Source organism: Aspergillus lucknowensis (genome assembly GCF_044049455.1).
Source record: "Aspergillus lucknowensis strain CBS 449.75 chromosome Unknown BJX67scaffold_1, whole genome shotgun sequence".
In the NCBI taxonomy this organism is placed as follows: Eukaryota; Fungi; Ascomycota; class Eurotiomycetes; order Eurotiales; family Aspergillaceae; genus Aspergillus; species Aspergillus lucknowensis.
This window is the reverse complement of record NW_027263545.1, coordinates 39,414-59,219: the sequence shown is the minus strand read 5'-3', so window position 1 is coordinate 59,219 and position 19,806 is coordinate 39,414. Positions and strand designations below refer to the sequence as shown.

The window sequence follows — 19,806 nt, the reverse complement described above, 5'->3', positions numbered from 1 at the left end:
ATACGATAAAGCTAATCGCGGCTTTTCTCCCCCGCCGCCCCCTGGCCCTTGGGCTTCTTCTCTGTTCCCAGCGTCTCCAGATCCTTCTTCTTGTAGTAATGTGGCGCAACTTCGACCAGCCATTCCGCTTGTAGAGGCATGTTGCTGCGCATGTATTCCTTGCTTGTCAGGACGAGCTCAAAGTATATCACCCACCGCGGATTCACTTCGAACAGTGTACTCGACGGATGTAGGTATACCGTCTGTCCGGTTTTAACGGTGCGGTAGCTATCGCCGCCGCGCTGGAGGCGTGCCGCATTCGGGAAGAATCCGGCTGTGATGGCCTTTTGGATCGGGATTAGGTTGTTTGAGCCGCCGGAGCTGACAGTCACTTCGACGCGGTCGCAGAGCTTCGCGAGCTGATCGCGTACGTCGCGTGCTCGGGTTAGGCTTCGCTGTTGCAGGAAGTTCTCTTTTGCCCAGACGAAACTGAAGTCGGAATCTACCCACTGGTTCCAGATATTGAGAAGAGTCAGATGGTCGCCGCCGTCCTTGACGGTAAAGCGATTGCGGGCGCTGTCGGCGTGGATCTTCTTGTCCTTTGGTCGGAAGAACAGGGCACTGGCTTCTCCTAGCATTGACACTATGGAGAGAACCTCCTCCACGCATCCATGCTTGTCCGCAGCGAGGATCGCCTTCGCGAGCATGGGGTCCGTAGGGAATTCCGCCATCTGTCGTCCGACTTTGGTGAGCTCTCCACGGTCATTCAGTGCTCCCAGCGCGTAAAGTTGCTCCAAGGCTCGGATGATTGTCTCCGCTGGCGGAGGATCCATGAAATCAAACTCGAGGAGCTGGTCGATTCCCAACGACTTCAAAGTCAAGATCACACTGTTCAGGTTCGTCCGTTGAATCTCGGGCGTTGTGCTCTCCTCCAATTCGTTATAGTACGCCCACTTAGTATACAAGCGGAAGCATTTTCCTGGCCCAACTCGACCTGCCCGGCCTGCTCGCTGGTTGGCTGATGCTCGTGAACAGGGTGTCACCACCAGACTCTCCATACCAGTGCGCGGATTGAAGACGTTCTCCTTGACGAACCCGGGATCAATAACGTACACAATCCCGTCAATTGTCAAACTGGTCTCTGCAATATTCGTGGCTAACACAACCTTCCGTGCTTTGGGCGGCGTCGGCTCGAAGATTTTGGCCTGAAGGTCGGACGGTAGATTTGCATATATAGGACAGATGATCATCTCGGGAATTTTATTCCCAAGCTTCCTCGCTGTCTCTTGTAAACTTTGTTCAGCAGCATCGATCTCCTCTTGACCGGTCAAGAAAACAAGAATATCACCCGGACCTTGGGAAACGTGGATCTGAAAGACCGTTGTAATCGCTGCAGCCAGGTAATTGGCTTCCGGCTGCTGCGTGTAGTGGATATCGACATTGTACATACGTCCCGGGATATTGAAAATTGGCGCGTTATCAAAGTAACTCTGGAACTTTTGCGCATCCATCGTCGCGGAAGAGATCAGCAGCTTCAGATCAGGCCGTGCCTTTGCGATATCTTTCAAGAGACCGCAAGCAATGTCAGTCGGCACAGTACGTTCGTGTGCCTCGTCGATCATCAGAGCCGAGTATTGTCCCAGATCTGGCTCGGTCAGAAGCTCCCGCAGTAACATGCCGTCAGTCATGTATTTGAGCACCGTTTTATCGCTCGTGTTATCTTCAAATCGAATAGCGTATCCAACTTCATTGCCTAATTTCACGCCCATCTCGTCTGCAACACGGGACGCCACACTCATGGCAGCAACTCGGCGTGGCTGCGTGCAGCCAACCTTCATTCCATTCTTGGTATACCCTGCCTCGTGCAGGTACTGCGGGAGCTGGGTAGTCTTACCCGAGCCGGTTTCCCCAACGATAATCAAGATCTGATGGTCGTGAACTGCTTGTATGATCTCGTCCCGAAATTGGTAAATCGGCAGCTTCTTCCTGGTGTCTTCGATAGTCTGAGCTTTCTTCTCCGCCTCGTCAAGCTTCTCCTGTAGAGCGCGCTGCTCCTGCGTCATGGTCTTCCGCGTCCCTTTCATCTGGGCGTCCATGGTGAAGTTGATCCTCTGCGAATCATCAAACACATACTCGTAGTCTCCCTCGTCCACGTATTCCGCCCGGTTTATCTGAGCCTTCGCTTTGGCTGTCTGTTCCAACTCCCATTCTTCATGCTCCGTAATAAACTTCTCCTGCCCGTGCTCGTCACGATCCACATATCGCTTGTAGAGCGCTTCCTCTTTCTTCTTCCGATCAATCTTTCCTTTCTCCGTGATATAGTCTTCCGGCATCATATATCCATCTCGATGGTCATCAATCCGCAGCCGCTCCTCCGCGATCCGGAGCACCTCGCGGTTGCGCGCGAACTCCTCCTTTTCTCTGCGCGTCAAGTTTGGATTCTCGCGTAGTTCTTGAGTCTCTTCCGCAACCTGCCTCCTCAGCAAAGCCAACCGCTCCGTCTCCCGCTTCTTGAGATACTCCTGCCGCGACCGCAGGCGCAGATCCGGCATCGCGGCCGCCCTGGCCTTCGAATCATCCGCTAAAGCCCGTCGCCTAGCAGCCTCGCTATCCTTCGTTCGGTCCTCGACAATCTTCTTCGCCCGACGATCGTCTTTATTGGCCAACCGCTTCGCAAACGCATCCCGTTCCTCGAGGTCCCGTTTTCGGTCGCGCTCTCTGCGTTCTTCGGGGTCCAGATCCGCAGAACTCGCCGTCGACCGCGGCGACGCAGAGCCATCTTCCAGCCTCGTTCGCTTGGCCGGCGATTCCTGGAATTCCTCCTCATTCCCAACATCCTCGCCTTCAACCACCTCTTCATCACCCCACCGGTCCTCAAAGTCGCCCACATCGCGCCGTCTCAATTTCCTCGATCGATGCCGGTCCCGACTATGCTCGCGTTCCCGCTTCCGACTCTCTTCTTTCTCCCTCCCATCCTTCTCACGGTCTCTATCCCTCCTCCTATCCTTCTCCTTCTCCCTCTCCCTCTTCGGCCCCTCAACATTCTTTGAGATAAGTTGATCATCACCCTCATCCATATCCAAAAGCCGATACTTTTTCTTCACCTGTTTCCCCGCCGCGCCGACAGTAGTACCTGCACCCCCAACCCCGGAGCCCGTCGTAGCGGTATTCGAACTGCTGCCCTTCCCAGCGCGCTTGTAGAGCTCCGCGCAAAAACCGGCAATATCACTGGTATCGCCATCTAGAAAGGGCGCGAGTTTGTCCCGCAGCGAGGACGGCGATCTTGCGGATGTTGCGGTGGCAAGGACGAAGTCGACGATCGTGGGATCGGACGCGCCCGTCAGGCGGATAAGGGAATCCGAGACAAAGGTTCGGTTGTCCATCGTGGATAGGACTCGGTAAGGCAGAGTTCCTGGTGCAAGTTTTGGGTGAGATGTATGGGATCAAGAGGGGGGGAGGTGTTCGGATCGGTGGTGGTTCTTTGGGGACTTTTGGCTCTCACGCGAAATCATGCATTGTTGTCTTGAGGGTTTGAGACACGTCAAATAAGGCAAAGGGAAAGTATTCGTACACAGCAGGTAAACTCTCTGTTAATCTCAGCCCAACGCGAGAACCGGGTGCTCACAGAGGGCAGTTGGAGGCCAGGATGAGTTGGGGAAGAAACTCGCCGCCTTCGAAGTCAACGCCAAGGCCTGCTGCTCGGTGGCGATCATCACTTTTAGGACAGCTGCACATCCAAGGCCCAGAAGCGCCCTGCGGAGGGGTGACACCACATGTTAGAGAAGATTATTGAGCATCCACACCCGGTCGCATTCTCTCAGTAGTCTAAATAATAAACATTGCTCGTTCACAAGCCCGCTTGATCACATCGTTCCTGGCCTGTGTCCGTCGAGATCATAGAAAAGGAAACAAACAGTTTCAAGAAATTACAGCCGAAAGAAATCTGGTGACACACATGTCGGATAAGAGTATGAATCGCCATAGAACGCCCCAAAGTGTCCCAGGAAACAGTAGCGGAGCTCTCCAGATACTCCAACAAAGGGAAAACAGAAAACTCCCATCGCAAATGGAAAGAACTTCGTTACATCATCGAAGATACCCTGCTTCAAAATAAGAGAAACGGACCTGGTGAATGCAAGAGACACACGACGTGTGACTCAGGAAAGGTCGCAGGAATCCAACCACGCAAATGCTATTGATATCATAGCGCGAAGAAAACCCAAGCATCAAGGCTAGATTGGGAGTAGGAAAACAAAGGAAAAATGGTAAAGAGCGTGAGAACCTTCGCTCCACTGCAGAATTACTGCTGGAGTGCGCAAGGTGGTCGGATATAAGCCAAGACGAGTTGTCGGCGCAAGGATTTGCCGTGGTACGGCGGAGCGAACAACATTTAAATCCATTTCAATGATACCGAATGTGTATTCGCGCACGCCAATTCCTTCTATCGTGTGTTCGATCCTTCGAGAATGAACATTAGAAGTCCGTAGCGGCCGCATGACGCCGTCGTTAGATGGTATTGTAGCGGAACTGGGAAATCGCCAACTCCATCAAAATGCAATAATATGTCAGGTCGTACTAATCAAACATCGATCATTTCGGCATCTTCCGCCAGTACATCGTCGGCTGGCCCCCAATTACCTTCATAAACAGTAGCCCCTGCCCGACGTCGGGAGGCGACGAATTGAACTCCATACGATTCTAGGACGTGCGCGGCTGTGGGTCGATCAAGGGGCTCAGGGGAGATCATCCACCGCACGATTTTGTCTAAAGACTGTTCGTGACTGGCGTCGGCCATGAATGTGGGAGGATCGGAAAGCTCGCTGTTCCGAGTGAAAGGGACGGGTTTTCCATCTTTGCTGCTCCCAAGAAGATTAGGTATGCAGAAGTCATCGTCCCCAGCTTCCGATGCACAAATATCCTCAAACGATGGTTCTTCTGAAAGAGGGTTTCCAGAAGCGTCCCGGAAAACAGTGCTCTCGGAACTCCAGGTCAGGCTTGGGACATCACTCATGTCACCATTCCTGAGCTTCTGCCACGAAAGGCCGTTGTCTGGAAGTTCCACATTACCAGCAATCTCAAACATGATCAGACCAAGGGAGAAAATGTCTGCTGGTTTGTCATATCGCCCCATCAAGATTTCGGGGCCGATATACTCGCGATCCCCTTCGCCCTCAATTCCCTCTTCCGCTGGCCATCGAGTTGCCATGCCAAAGTCCGCGATCTTCAGGACACCTTCAAAAGTGACCAAGATATTGGCGGGCTTCAAATCAAGATGGATAAATCCGGAGTCGTGGATGTATTTCAGCCCCTTGGCATGGTTAGCACATTGCATAAAGACACGAAAAAAAAAAGTGAGAAATTACCGTAGACAGCTCAAGCAAAATCTTCCAGATCCGAAAATCGTCAAGCCTTGCTTTGAGTCCAACCTGGGCAAGAAAGACATCGAGGCTACCTTCCTCGCAATACTCTGTTTGGATATAAAGATGGCCATTGTCTTCCCAGCTGTCAGTGAAGGATATGATGTGATCAGAATTTGTGAGTGCCTTCAATGCGTCAACCTCCCTAATACGGCGTTCACGGTCCTTCAAGCCTGAGTATGGCTGTTTGGCCTTTTTTACCGCCCAAACTTGCTCTGGCAGTGCCTTGGGAGACTTGGGCGTTGTCGAGAATATTGATGATAGAGACACTTCATTCGGCTGAGACACGCGATATACTTGAGAAAACTCGCCGGTGCCAACTAGCTCAACGCGTTCAAAACGAGATGTCAAGGACGGATCAACGTCAGGGGTGTGATGTATATCCAGAGGAAGGCTGGGCCGTTTGCCTAAGAACGAGTCCCGTGGGCCAGTCGGAGTAGCTGGTAAGTTGAAGGAGTTGAAATCGGGTTTAGTATGCGGGTCATTAGGTGCTGAAATCGTTAGACCACTAGGGTCAGGAGGGCAGAGGTGTTCTTGAGGTGTACGGGGCGATCCACGCAGGAACCTATCGTGTAGCGGGCTGGAGTTGGAGCCCCTAGTTTCTGATAATCGCTCGAGGGAGGCTATTTGAGAGGCATTCGGTGGGTATGTTCGAGAGGGAAAGAACGATTGTTTTGTAGGTGTTGGTGGGAAATCAGATTCGCTCAGCGGCTGGCTATCCTGGCGGTTGGAGGGTGACTGTGTCTGCATGCCGTCATCGCCGTCTATACTAGCAAAGCTTCCACGCCGCGAAAATTCTGTACCGTTGAAAGTATTACCAAATATGCCCATCCCACGTGCAAATGGACCCGGTTTAGGCCGTGCGCTGTGTTGGTTGAAGGGGGAGGGAGGAGGCATATTCACTGAGTTGCTCAGCGTCGACTTCCCCAGGGGCTCCTCAGGTTCAACTTTTTGGCTTGCAGTGAACAAATTGATAGGCCTTTTACATGGTGTGTCAGGCATATTTTTACTAAAGCCCAACATACTCTGAGGGTCGTTGGCATTACGGTTCTTCTTCGATATGAGGCCCGTGGACATGAACGCAGCGGGAAACGGTTTGACCAATTTGTAGTTCTCCGGCGTAGCGAAAGAGTCGGTCGATGATGTCGAATCCTCACGGGTAAGATGGCGTGCAGCAGAGGGCCGAGTGGCTCCTGCTGGGAGTGATTTAGAGAAGTTGAATATCGCCCTGGGCCGGTCGCTCTTTTGGACAGGTTCATGAGTAGGGGAGTCGTCTATCAGGCTAGAGCTCGAAGAAGATTGTGTGATCGTCCTGGAAAGTGGATGTGCAGCAGGTCGTGATTGCCCCGTACCCTTGGCGCTAGAGAACAGGGAGATACCTTGAACAGGTCGCGGAGAGAACAAATTTTCTCGGTTGGGTTGAAACGTATTATTGTCCAAAGCTGGGCGCGAGCGAACGGTAAGAGGCGTGCTAGAGTCAGAAAGGTCCGAGTCTCCTGATGCCCTAGCTCGAGAGAACAACGACCTGTCACTTTGCCGCTGCTGGAGTGTTGACCGCCGCAAGGAAGAGGAGCGTCTAGGGACGGTAGCAAAAGGGCTGAAAGGTGGCGTTGTCGTGATAGGGAAAAGTGTCGCATCCTTTTCTAATGGAGTGTCTGTCGTTTTCAAGTCCTCCGTTGTATGTGTGGCGTTTTCACTGTCGAATATACTAAAATCTCCCGAGATATTCACAGCGTGTACGCTCCGTCGTTTCGCAGAAGGGCTTCCCCGCGATGCGCGGTCCAGATTCATAATACCATCGCTCCGTTTCAGGGGGCTTACTGTCGGATACGAACCAAACGTTCCACTTCGTCGTTTCTCAATGCGTGATACGGACGGGCGGGAATTCGGCGTGCCCTCCGTATAAACAGGGCCCTCGTTCAGGCACGTACCAACGCCACCACCCATTTCGCCAGGCGAGAGGCTGATTCCTGGGATTGTTGGCGAGTTCTCCTCTCCCGGAGTGGCGGGAGCTCCGTGGGGAGGCTTCGCGTTTCCCTGGTCTGTTGAGACGTTTAGAGCGCGTTTAACCGGGCTCCGAGGAGATGTGCGCGCGCGGCGCATCGCAGGTCGTGAGATTTTCGCGCTCGGCGGATATGGGATGGCGAAGGGTGACTGATGGGATGAACTGGGGAAAAGCACAAAGCTGTTCTGCGCAGACTTTCGCGACGGTGATAATGCGGAAGAAACGTAAGAGACGCTCTTTGACGGAGAATTATTTCGAGGCCCTAGAAGAGAAAAATTCGAGCTCTTCGAGGGTGAACGGGAAAATGATCGACGAAGCTGTCGGATGGCAGTGTTCGCATCAATGTGGTGTATACCAGAGTGTGACGGCAGGTGCAGCGTGCCGCCCGCATCGCGATGCGGTGAAAAGGTCGCGACCATCGTAGAGAGGCCTTCCGTGATCAAAGGACACGAAAATCGCGCTCGAGTGTTGGCTGGTGGAGAATGAAGTGGAAGTGAGAGCTGGCTGTGTTGTGGTTGAGTTTGGGGTGTTGATGCCGGGTCGGCTCTACCAGCCGCGCTAGGAAATCACAATAACAAGGAGCACATGCAAATAAAGCGCTATGACGGGTCCCTTTTACCCCCGCGATGAGCCCAGCGGGACCGAGGGATCAAAGTTCCTAACGCGATGGAATGCTCAGAGACTAGGGAGGGGTGCGAGTGGTAATCCCAAAGCAAAGAAAGCAAACGCAGCTCGAGGCGAGGTACGAACTGACATCACAAGGTTTGCTGAGACCCGTAGAATTCCAGAAGACTGCTCGATGACGTTCTTTTCCCAGTCCTGACTCTTGAGCAGGTGGGAGTTCTAACCTCGACAAGTCCCCAGTTCACAAAGCGCGAGTTTTGGGATGCAGGTATCTGTTTACCTACGCTCGGTTCCCTAAGCACCGTGGACGAAACGAAAATCGATAAGAGAATGTTTCAGGATGTCAACAATCTCGCGTCGGAACAGGCAGGCGCGACGCGAAACTGCAGGTGCGATTGGAACAAGGATAGGCGCGCGCGATGACTGAGAGCGCAAACCTGAGACAGGATCAAACTGTTTGCGACACCTGCAACAATTCCGATGCGCAACAGACAGGCCGAAGACGCAAAGAACGCGGCTCTGATTTGATTGCAGGGGAACCAGCAGCAGCGCCTCCGCGTCTCCCTTCCGTCTCCCTTCCTTTAAAGCACAGATGAATGGGCTCGTCCGGATGCCGTAGCGCAAGGGGCTGATAGTTCAAGGCTGGACTGCGCTCGAGGAAAATAGAAGCGGGCCAGGCACCCACGCGAAGATGAATTGACGGACGGAAAGGTAAAGAAAGGGATGAGCGAGAGGATGGATCGAGGGGGGTTTGCGGAGACTGATGGAACGGAAGTTGCGGTATGCAAAGGCGAACCCTCACTGAGCAGAAATCGCCCGAGGAATTTCCCTTGCGGGACGGGTGGTGGAGGGGAACTCCCGTTTTGAGACTTTGGATGAATAGCAATAATCAGTTAAATCAGCACAGAAGACAGGAAGGATGGGGGTTATTACATGAAATCGGAAGATGGATGGACAGCGACTCGGACGACACTCTCACTGGGGGAAAAAAAGTTGACAGCGTTGTGCCTGACATGAACAGCGTCGAGTTCGCCTCTTCGCCCGTCTTCAGCGACCAATCCCCAGGCGGGACTCTTGGATGTTGTTCTCCCACGCGTGTTCGGCGCGTCGTTTGTTGTTGATGGCCGCCCGTTTGGGCCTAGTGCGGGACATCACGCGTCACTCCATCAACATTGCACGACTTCAGCAAAACGGCAGTGTTAACTCCTATTTGATACTGATCTAGGTCCTACCTAGGTATCGAACACCATTACGTACGAGCGATAACTGAGATCCAGTAAGAAAATTAGTGGTGTATACTCAAGAAGACAGAACTGTCTGGAGCCTTCGAGTCAAAGCGTATTGATAATGCTCGATAAGACACGCGGGGATTTCTGATCAGCCCTCCTTGCATGTGCATTAATGGTTAGCTGAGTCTGTTTGCGTCGTGCTGGCTCCATCATCGCCACCAGGTGCACAACTGAGATCATGAGGCGAGAGTTGGATCTGAGGGGCACAAGCTGCGCCTCAGAATGTCAACCCAAACAATGAGTCATCCCAGCCCATCCAGTCATCATTTTTGTCTCGAGAATCACGAATGCGGTTCAAGCTTACCTCATGTGCAGACTTTCAGGTTTGGGCAGCCTGGACCAGAATAGGTTGGAGCCTTTGAGTTCTCAACAGCACGAAATAAAGGAACCAGCAACATTCAACAGATTGCGGAGCCTCATCCATGACCTTACTCGACGAAGAGCTCAAATACATGAGCCTAAAGCGCCCGACTCGCCGGCGAGACAGACCCTCAGAAATACAAACCCCCCAATCCGCGCGTAACAGCCGCCCCCTCTTCTGACGTATCCAAATTTTCAACATCATCGGTGCACCAGTGGCGGGCGATGAGCATCCCTTGATAATCAGATCAGGATCTTCACTGGGCCTAGAGACCGACAGAATGCTCAGCCAGGCGGGTGGTTGGTTGGTGCTCTCCACATCGCGATTTTCTTCTCCCGCCTTGGGCACCATACTCAGTCGGCGTAATCGTTCGTGAAAGAAGCCCAAACAAAAGGTTCAAGATGAAGTCATAGGTTCCCTGTAAAGTCCGTAGCTTCTCATCTTGTCATACTCAGTATTTCGAAGACAATGTGTTGGACGCCGAAGCACACAGCTGGTTGTCCCTGACGACTGTTAATATATATATATATCCTCAGTTCCGAGATTGACTACCGAATTGTTGACCGCATCTCGTCACACCGTCCAGGCTTCATGGCAATAATTAAGCAGATTATTGGTTCACTTATCAACCCTAGACTGAATCATTAAGCTTCAGCAGTATAAGCCAACCAGGGAGAGTAGGTAGTACCATTCCATTCTGCATGCGCAGTAACCTTAAATGAACGACCCCTTGCACCATATGTTCAATCTTCAGCAGCTTCCCCAGTTTTGTGTGCTGAATCTAATCTCAACGCAACCTTGGCAGGATATGACATGTCACCCAATAAATCTAGAGTTAGGGTTCCAATATCCCTGTGCGGTATAGCTGCTAGCTCCCTTGTTTCCTTCCCGTCATGTTTATAGTACTGCTTAATAGTTATTGCCCTGTTCAAGGCTCATCAAACATAAAATAAGCTCACTAGTGAGCTCTTCATTTTGCCCAAGATAATAGTACTGCCTTTCGTACGCTCCTGGGCCTCATTTGTTCAAATTGAGCCCAGCATGGAAGCCTGACCTGCTGTAGCAGTAGTCCAGCTAGGGCATTGGCAGTAGTCTGAACTTAGAATGGAGGATCCTGTCTCTGCTCGCTGGATCTGGGAAGGGATGTTCCGTCGGCCTTCGACGGATCTTGCACAGGTAGGTACTAGAAGGCAGGAGCAGCCGGTGGGATGATTATACGAGTTGGCTGGGCGGGACTCAGCTCTCAAAGTTTAGAGATAGTAAGACGCAAGACAATTGAGAATGACGAGATAACATAATGTTTTAAGCTGATGGGTGGGGGGAAAGATTGGCTTTGATGTCGGAGGAGGGGTGACTACCTGCTCGAAGGGTAAGGAGCTTTGTCCCTCACTAACGTGAATATAGCCAACCATCGAGCGGGTGTTTATAATCGAAGGCAGACGCAACACCGTTATCCTAACAGAGTCAAGGTGATTGAGGATGCTCTCACTTTGTCTTTGTAAAGACAGACTGAATCTGGAATGTCGGGGGTGGGATGCTTGGGTACCGAGTGGGAATAGGAGGAGTGATGGGGATGATGATCTGGGATAGACGCGAGACAAGTGCCGGAAGGAAAATGAGACGCCAGACCCTTCTAGTAGCCTATTCAATCTCTTCTAGTTCCAAGATTCGGGAAATTATGATCTCTTCGTTCCCATAGATCCATACCTGCACCTGGGCCCTGTTAATCAACATGGATCAAGATATGCATAGAACGATGATAGATCAAGAGCACCTCCCAGTCCATTCCCTCAGTAGTGCCTCCATAGACGACTAGGGTTCTTTACCCTTCGGGGATGGGACGGTCCTCAAAGGGGGAGGTTCGGGGGGCAGCTGATGCCATCCAACAGTATGCTAATTGGCACTGAGAGATGGCCCTTGCTCTGCCACTATATGTCCGATTACTTGCTTTCTCATCTCGATATCAGAGACGCAAGCTTTCAACCTTAGATTACTTAAAGTTATCTCGTGTTGTTTAGAGTGGGGAGGGTAAGCCAGTATAGGGAGGACGATTTAAATAACTGAGGGACTTGAGGGATAAACTCGCCATATTGACACCCACACTTGGGGAGGAAGTACGGTTCGATAAGCAAGCATAGTTTAATACAATGATAGAGTCAACCAGGCGTAGTGTTGCTGGTTACTTCGGACGGGACCCTCTGCTATCGGTAAACAACTCGTGAGATACGCAAATCCCCTGGTTGCAGGAGATATGCACAGAAAAAGTAGGGAACAACGTCACATCGAGTTGACCCCGCTTTTGCTTGCATTGGGCTGCATGGAACGAGGATATGCAGGAGTATTGGGTAATTCGGTACAGGCGTGAAGGTGTCAAGGCAGTCTCTGTATTTGACATGTGCCTTACCACTAGTATTTGCCTCCTCGAATGAGGCTGGACACCTTCCGTTCCATGATGGAGGAAGAGAAGGCGCCTGAGAGGAGCATCGTCTCACTGCTGTAGAAACGCCGAGTCCTTGGACTGCGGGGTTCTCTGCAGGAAGATTTCCTCGAGCCCTCGAAACCCCCCCCTGTCAAGGAGTGGTATGCCTGGTGTGGCGTGTTCCGGGACAATGGATGGGTTTGAGTGGAACACCAGCCCAGGTTAACTTTTTGCAATTTTCTCCTCCACTTGAAGAGGCATGACGGGCTGCATACCTAGGTACTATCGTCCACCTGGGCAGTGAGTCGTCATTTCCCGCTCGGTGGAACCAGCTGCACAATGCAAGCTGCCCACTGCCCACTGCCCACTTTGCACTCCCAGCTGCTCTGCAACGACGCCGTTTCCCGGCCCGCTGTCAGGAAGAACCCACGCCTCTGTCTCTCGAGTCTCGATGGGTCATATGTGGCCCAGCTTGTTTTTCAGTTTGCAATTTTTCAGCAATCATCTAGCCAGATGGGTCTGCTTTTCCCTGCTCTCCGTATATTTAACGGACGGCTCCCCTGCATCTCTCCGATGATCTCATCTTTATTTTTTCCCCCTCGAGCTCCATAAGCTCTCTTGATCTCCTTGATTCATAGACCTTCCGATACTGTATAATTTTCCATCTTACCTCAATTTCCTGAGAGAGTGCGCCCACCCGACTCAATGGAACCCGTCGAGCGGAAGCCTGAGATTGACTTTCAGAGCTATCGCAAGATGCCTCTCGCGCAACAAAGGGAGCCTCAGCGGTTAAGGCCGACCCCAGTGGATGAGTTGCATGACCTCCTATGCGTGGGCTTCGGTCCCGCGTCCCTAGCAATCGCAATTGCTCTGCACGACGCCCTCGATCCGTGCCTGAACAAATTTGCCCCTACCTCCGGCTGGCAGCCCAAGGTCGCCTTCTTAGAGCGCCAGAAACAGTTTGCCTGGCACTCCGGAATGCTGGTTCCTGGCTCTAAGATGCAGATCTCCTTCATCAAAGACCTCGCGACTCTCCGTAATCCCCGCAGCAGCTTTACTTTCCTCAATTACCTCCACCGCAAAGATCGTCTGATCCATTTTACCAACTTGAGCACCTTCCTTCCAGCTCGCCTGGAGTTCGAAGACTACATGCGGTGGTGTGCGCAGCAATTCTCAGATGTGGTTTCCTACGGTGAGGAGGTGATCGAGGTGGTTCCCGGCAAGTTGAACCCGGAGAGTCCTGTGGTCGACTACTTCACTGTCCTGTCTCGAAACGTCGAAACTGGCGAGGTCTCGTCAAGGAGTGCACGCAAGGTCGTGCTTGCCCTCGGAGGAACCGCAAAGCTACCAGCCGAGCTTCCCCAAGACCCCAGGATTATGCACTCATCGAAGTACTGTACCGCCCTGCCGGCTTTGCTCAAGAATAACAGCGAGCCTTACAACATTGCGGTTCTCGGAAGTGGTCAAAGTGCTGCCGAGATCTTCCACGACCTCCAGAAACGGTATCCCAATTCTCGGACGACACTGATCATGAGGGATTCAGCCATGCGGCCGAGTGACGATTCTCCTTTGTAAGTTACGCACCCCATAGCCAATGGCTGAGACTAACTGTCTCAGTGTCAACGAGGTTTTCAACCCCGAGCGGACCGAAAAATTCTACAATCTCTCAGCCGCAGAGCGCCAACGCTCTCTCAAAGCGGATAAGGCTACGAACTACAGCGTCGTCCGGCTCGAACTGATTGATGAAATTTATCATGATATGTATATCCAGAGGGTTAAGAACCCTGACGAGACCCAATGGCAGCACCGCATTCTCCCCAGCCGCAAGATCACACGCGTCGAGCACTATGGCCCGAAGAGACGGATGCGACTTCATGTCAAGGCTGTGAAGGACGGAAACGACAGTATCGTTGGCGACGGCAAGGAAATCTTAGAGGTGGATGCGCTCATGGTCGCCACGGGCTACAATCGCAACGCCCATGAACAGCTTCTCAGCAAAGTGGAGGAATTGCGACCGGCGGCGCAGGACCGCTGGAACCCTGGTCGCGATTATCGAGTGGAACTAGAGCGGACCAAAGTTAGCGCAGGCACTGGGATCTGGCTGCAGGGTTGTAATGAGCAGACACATGGATTGAGCGACAGCCTCCTTTCCGTCCTTGCTACACGAGGTGGCGAGATGGTGGAATCGATTTTCGGGGAGCAGTTTGAAAACGCGGCGGTGCCGGACACCAGATTCCGCGCCATGCTGTAAAATTCCAACCTAAAAGTCAAGCGACTCACCCGGTGGATCCGCGCGGTTGAAGTATGGAGTAATGGGGTTGGGACAAAGAACAACTTGCACTTGGCATTTATCATGTAATTTTGGTGGCTTTATGCGCTGTTTTTGTCGGAATACTCTCCAGAGGTCTGGGAATGGACGAGAGAGGAAATCTAAACTCACCGCTAATTCGAGTAATGTGGTGCGGCTTGATCCTGCTGCCAAACAATCTCTCGTTTTGCTTGTCAAGCGTTAAGGCAATTTCTGGACCATCGCAGCTCATTCCAACTTCGTGCGGAGTCCATGAGCCCGACCCGCAATAAGCCAGACCGAGCTCAATCGGCCACGTCCGCACAAAATCTCAATCCATTACTATCGAAGGACTCCAGAAAGCACTTCCTGCTCTGCAGATCGCAGACAAAGCGAGAAATCGACGCCTGGGCGAGCCAATGATCATCGCAGACGAAGAACAGGAATGGGTCGGCACAACGCGAGGTCCAAAATAGCGTTGGCTCGCCCAGCCTTGGACCCATCGTATGACTCTGATTGGATCGAGATTCCGATAATCTGATCATCAGATAAAAATTTTCACTCGTTATCTGATGGCGCCAACAAATCCTCCCAAGTCCCAGCCAAACTGGGGCGCAGGAAACGACTCAAGGACTCCTTTCGGCGCAGGCGTGCTATATACTGCGTAGACTGAATCTTCTGGCGAAACTTTTGATTGCCCAAAGTGTTCCGTATGCTCACGCAGTTCAAGATGGAACGGGACGAAAGCGGCGGAACGAAAATTATCATATCAGATTGATCAGCTCCGGCGCAGCCGACTGACCCCCCTGTGTCCGTAATGCCAAGAGAGACGACTCCATATAACCCTGAGCTCAGGACCGCCTGATCTTGCTCTAAATTAGCTGAAGCAACAAGTACGCTTCTGTGTCTGGGAAAGTATGAGGTTCTTACTTTCTTTGGTGGTAAGCCTGATGATCGTATTATGGCATGACTTGCCTCGGCTGGCCGATAATGTTTTCGAGGCTACTCATTCATGATGGGCATTGGTAGCTCCCCGTGTATTGACCCTTGTAGTTCGACTACGAAAGACTACGCAGGGACCTTCCCCGTGCATATATCATGAAGAGAATGCCTCAATAGTACGGAGGAAGGGAAGTCGTACCTCGGACGCGATGACGTGCCCAGTGCGGGCTGTGGAGGGACCTTTCGACCCATTATTCGGATCGGAGAACATCGGATACCGTCAGTTAACTTACACGTGCCGAGGAGACTTGGACATATCGTTGATTGGAGAAGATTAATATGTGCTCCGCTCCAGAAGGACCGCGCTGGCCGACTCCACGAGGCTTCTCTCAAACACGGTCCCGTTTTCAAGTCACGGACCAGAGCCCAGGGCGGAGAACGGAAAACGCTGCTCTTCTCAACCCCTGCAATAATAATGGTAAGGGTACGGTTCCGCGCTGTACCCTAATCAATCAAATCAATCTGCCCCACAAGAATAGGCTAGCCCACAGGACTGTAAAGATTCGCCCGCGCTGCTTCGGATCCTTCCACTTGGAACCAATTGAGACGTGGGCCACGGATCTCAGGCTCTTCACCTCGTGTCCGTAATTCCCCTTTGCAGTCCCCCTGTTAACCAAAGCGTGGAAACTGGAAAATTTACTGGAAACTTCAGATTTCGGAGAGGCTTACGCGCAACAAAGGGACCCGTCATCTGGCCAGCACGATGGAAGCGCGAGGCTGGGACTGTACTTCCTCATACGAGTGGCCAACTCACAGCCGAGATAAGATTGCTCCGACGGAGGACACAGGATAGTGTGGGATTTCGGGTGCAGGTTTCCACAATCGTTGATGCTAAGACGAGAGCCATTATCATGCAATCCATGCGGTGAGGTTGAGATGTCAAGCCGAATGGAAAAAGAACTAAAAAAAAATCAATCTAAAAGGGGAATGCGATATCGGATGTTCCAGGTTCCAGTTCTTTGCTTTCCTTCCCACTTCCCCCTGCAGCCTGTGGTGTTGGCAGGTAAATTGGTAATGTGTATTTTTCATTCAGTGCCATCGGGATTGACGGATCTGGGGTTTTGGCTACGCTTTAATATCTGTCGCTTGTGGTTGTAATTGGTATTGGTTCTCGCTCCGACGGGCTGATATTCATCGCATTAGTATTTTATGGATATTAACTAGTGATAATTCTCAAGATATATACAGAAATTAAGTAGGAACAACTGTATGCAACACTGGGCAAAGAACATAGGGCCCCGTTTCAGAAATCCACAGACGTGGAACAATGGGATCATCCAATAATTATTACATCAGCCTCCCCAAGGTGATAACTCACATTTGAACTGACTTTATACAATATCTCCAGGTTCTTCATGCGCCACGCTCCGGTACCCCCCACCGGTATGCATTCTAGAAGGCGATTCATACATCCGGTTGTAGTTGACTATTTCGCCACCAAGCATGGCAGAGCCAGGCTCTCTTTTTCCAAAGTACGGCGCTGGATCACACCAGAAGTCGCGGCAGTTCATGACAAGACCCCGCGAAAATGGGTTCTTGGCCCGTGCAGCACGATGGCCATCCCGGAGGCCATCGCGTGCTGTTGCGAAGAATGCATCGAACCCGAGGAGGGATGACCACTGTTGCAAACAGCCGCCCCTCCGATTACGCCCATGTGCCCCATGAGCCAGCGCTGGGTTGGGCCCTTGGCCAGAAGCTGATAGACCGGCGGAGTCAAATGAGGTCGTGCCCGCAGCGACGGCAGAAGCGAAAGCTCGCGAGCTGGGATAGCTTCTATCGATCGAGTGGCCCCTCATGTTCTCGTACGTTGTCTGGTTTCGGGACACTTGGACAAGCTGAACGGCGCAAAGCATAGTGATCCAGACCAGCTGTATACCGATCCAAATATTAAGGAGAAGAGTAAAGGTATCGCGAAGCACAAAGCCACATATCTCGTCATTCAGGACGTTGCACTTTGGCTCTACGGTCGCCGGCAACCCGTTGATATCTTGCAATACAGGTTAATGTTTACCCTTCGCTCCTGAGGAGGGCGATACTCACAGTTGAAAGTTAAATTGATAAACAGAATAATGCCAACCTCTAGACAGAGGATATATAGAACGAAATGGCGAAGGTTATTCGCACCTACGCAATTATCAATCCAGGGACAGTGGCTGCATGATTAGCATCGCACATCGGAGAAGTTGGGTTGGCACCTAACTGGTCATGTTTGGAAACGCAACGTGAGCAACGCCTGCAATGCTTGCTGCGAAGAGGTCTTCGAACCATGCAGTACACGCAGAAATTCTCCTCGTCAAACTTCCATTCCTCGAATAGCTCAGCAATCACCGCTCGTTGTTGGTTCCTGCTGCCAAGCTTCGGCACATATCCTGGATCCGCCATCATGGCAAAGAAGTAAAAGTAGGTTGTCAAGGAAGCAAAGACAGTAAAACCTATGTTCAAGAAAGGAGACGTAGAATATGTCGCTAAAGTTCATGATATCAGTATTATGTCTACAGACAACACATCGCGAAAGAGCACCCTTACCTGGAAGCACGAATAACAAATATCTGACAAAGACCCAGAACAAAGAGCCCGCGAAAACACCAGACGTAAACGGCTAATAAAATGATTAGCAAATTGCGCCAGCATCAGGCAGGACTCAAACCTACCGTTTTCTGGAGGACCCTGTATTCGGTAGGGCCTTCACTGGCGGCCCTCCTGGCTATCCATTGGAGTCCAAATACCACCACGATTGCAACAGGGATGGCAGCATATATGGCCATATTGCTGAGAATCCAGAGAACCACGAAGATCAGTAGAAACGGCCAGATGAAGAAGAACTTGGACATGATGCTTTTGTCTTGCACCCAAGGCCCTAAGCCCATGGGAAGAGCCTTTTTGCTGCCGTCCAGATCGTAACCACATTCGTTCAGGGCACGATACCAGACATTCGTTGTGTTCATCTCCTGCGCCACGATTGCTGGCGATTTGCCATCTCTCGTCTTTGCGAATCGGTCTGCACCGTATTCAAGGATTTTCTGAACACATGGCAGGGAGCCTTTGACAAGAGCCCAATGGAGCGGTGCCAGCCCACCATCATCGACGGCATTAGGATTCGCCCCCCAGCGCAAGAACAGATCCACGCAAGCCGGATATCCCTTATAAGCGGCCCACATCAACCCTGTATGACCCTGTTGGTCCAAGACGTCCACCGGTATCTCTTGATGCAGGAGTAGGACAAGCAAGAATGCATTGCCGTCAATAGTCGCCAGGTGTAGGATGTTATAGCCTTGGACGTCGGTAAGGAGTGGGTCGGCACCGTTTTGGAGAAGCAAATGCACGATATAATAATGACACCGCTGGGCTGCCCACATCGCGGGTGTGGCAACGGACTCTCCTCCTTTCGCGTTCACGTCGGCCCCGGATTCGATCAGGAACTTACACATCGCATATTGATTGTTGATTGCGGCCCACTAATAGCAAAGGAAATGGTTAGCACATCAGTCGGCGAAAAAAAGAAGAGTACCAACGCACATGTAGCGGCGTAATTCCTTCTTCATCCGTGTGCTTCGCGGTAAATTTCTTCTCGTCAAACATCTTTTGCATGACGGATACCTCCCCTATCCGAGCAATCTGCATAATATCTTCTCCGAGAGGAATCGAACGGCTGACTGGACTGCGCTCCGATTTCCTACTCTTCAGTTCGACCGAAACATCTTCCGTAGAGGCTTTCGGGGGAGTGGCGGCGCTTTTTCCTGATGGTAGGGAAGGCGGACTTGAGCCCAAGGCTGTAGAACTGCTGCCGCTGCTGGCTTGCGGGCCAGTCGAGGATCCGCCGGAAGACATTTCAGTCTTCGGTCGAGGTATAGGGATATTGTAGTGGTAATGGCTGATTTTCCTGAATCAAGAAAGAGAGAAGAAGCCCGGGCCAGAGCGACACGATACAGTTCGGGGAGGCGTTATGTAGGCTTAGAAAAGCATTGCGGAGTTTACGAACAAGACAAAACAACACTGGTTTCAAGACGCGATGGTCTCACTTGCATTAAAGAAGGAATAGAAAAGAAAGGAGATTCGAAAAAAGAAGGCCGTACCGAGTGATGCTGGAGTTGGAAAGGGGAGACGAAAAAGACCTGTGGACGGCGGATCGGCCTGCTTGTTAATCGCTGGCTTCACTGCGGACGCTAACACTTGGCTGCCCAGGCTGGAGGGCGATTGGTTTGCGCCTCAAAGCCAGAAGAATTGTAGAGTTGATAGTAGAATTACATTGAAATTAACATAGGTTCTTCCCGATTATCTACAAATTCTTCTTGTGTTCCTGGATGCATTTTCGATTTGAGGTTTCGCGTCCACCACGAACTGCGGCTGAAAAAATAGCCCCTCTGACGCAGCCGCTCGTGTTCTGCAAAGTCTCGTGTGATGCTAGGCAGCCGCATTGATTCTT

At 51.7% G+C, this 19,806-nt stretch overlaps 4 protein-coding genes across 4 annotated transcripts; 1 reads left to right on the top strand and 3 right to left on the bottom strand.

Moving 5' to 3' along the window:
- Window positions 1–11: 11 nt before the first annotated feature.
- On the bottom strand, window positions 12–3,362 carry BJX67DRAFT_368991 (putative mRNA splicing factor RNA helicase (Cdc28); the record flags this gene model as incomplete). Its single annotated transcript, XM_071030699.1, has 8 exons — window positions 12–74; window positions 111–162; window positions 196–323; window positions 366–434; window positions 465–555; window positions 595–830; window positions 867–989; window positions 1,023–3,362. 8 exons carry the CDS (start codon window positions 3,360–3,362, stop codon window positions 12–14), a joined length of 3,102 nt encoding a protein of 1,033 aa, XP_070891243.1.
- A 796-nt stretch (window positions 3,363–4,158) lies between these two features.
- Window positions 4,159–7,911, bottom strand: BJX67DRAFT_853 (tyrosine protein kinase SWE1). The gene is made up of 2 exons (XM_071035545.1): window positions 5,343–7,911; window positions 4,159–5,287 (listed from the first exon to the last, which is right to left on the bottom strand). The coding sequence occupies exons 1-2, from the start codon at window positions 7,818–7,820 to the stop codon at window positions 4,559–4,561; spliced, it is 3,207 nt and encodes a 1,068-aa protein (XP_070891242.1). The 5' UTR covers window positions 7,821–7,911; the 3' UTR covers window positions 4,159–4,558.
- Window positions 7,912–12,799: 4,888 nt separating this feature from the next.
- Window positions 12,800–14,345, top strand: BJX67DRAFT_368989 (L-lysine 6-monooxygenase (NADPH-requiring)-domain-containing protein; the record flags this gene model as incomplete). The annotated part of the gene is made up of 2 exons (XM_071030698.1): window positions 12,800–13,665; window positions 13,712–14,345. The coding sequence occupies 2 exons, from the start codon at window positions 12,800–12,802 to the stop codon at window positions 14,343–14,345; spliced, it is 1,500 nt and encodes a 499-aa protein (XP_070891241.1).
- Window positions 14,346–16,714: 2,369 nt separating this feature from the next.
- On the bottom strand, window positions 16,715–19,211 carry BJX67DRAFT_368988 (ankyrin repeat domain-containing DHHC palmitoyltransferase family protein; the record flags this gene model as incomplete). Its single annotated transcript, XM_071030697.1, has 6 exons — window positions 16,715–17,370; window positions 17,424–17,536; window positions 17,584–17,848; window positions 17,910–17,982; window positions 18,035–18,838; window positions 18,900–19,211. The coding sequence occupies 6 exons, from the start codon at window positions 19,209–19,211 to the stop codon at window positions 16,715–16,717; spliced, it is 2,223 nt and encodes a 740-aa protein (XP_070891240.1).
- Between the last annotated feature and the right edge of the window lie 595 nt (window positions 19,212–19,806).

Excerpts from the sequence above, each read along its gene's own strand:
- BJX67DRAFT_853 (XM_071035545.1), bottom strand. The coding sequence starts at position 7,820 with ATGGTCGCGACCTTTTCACCGCATCGCGATGCGGGCGGCACGCTGCAC. Across the intron at positions 5,288-5,342 it reads TTTTGCTTGAGCTGTCTACG|GGGCTGAAATACATCCACGA; the intron begins GTAATTTCTCAC and ends AACCATGCCAAG.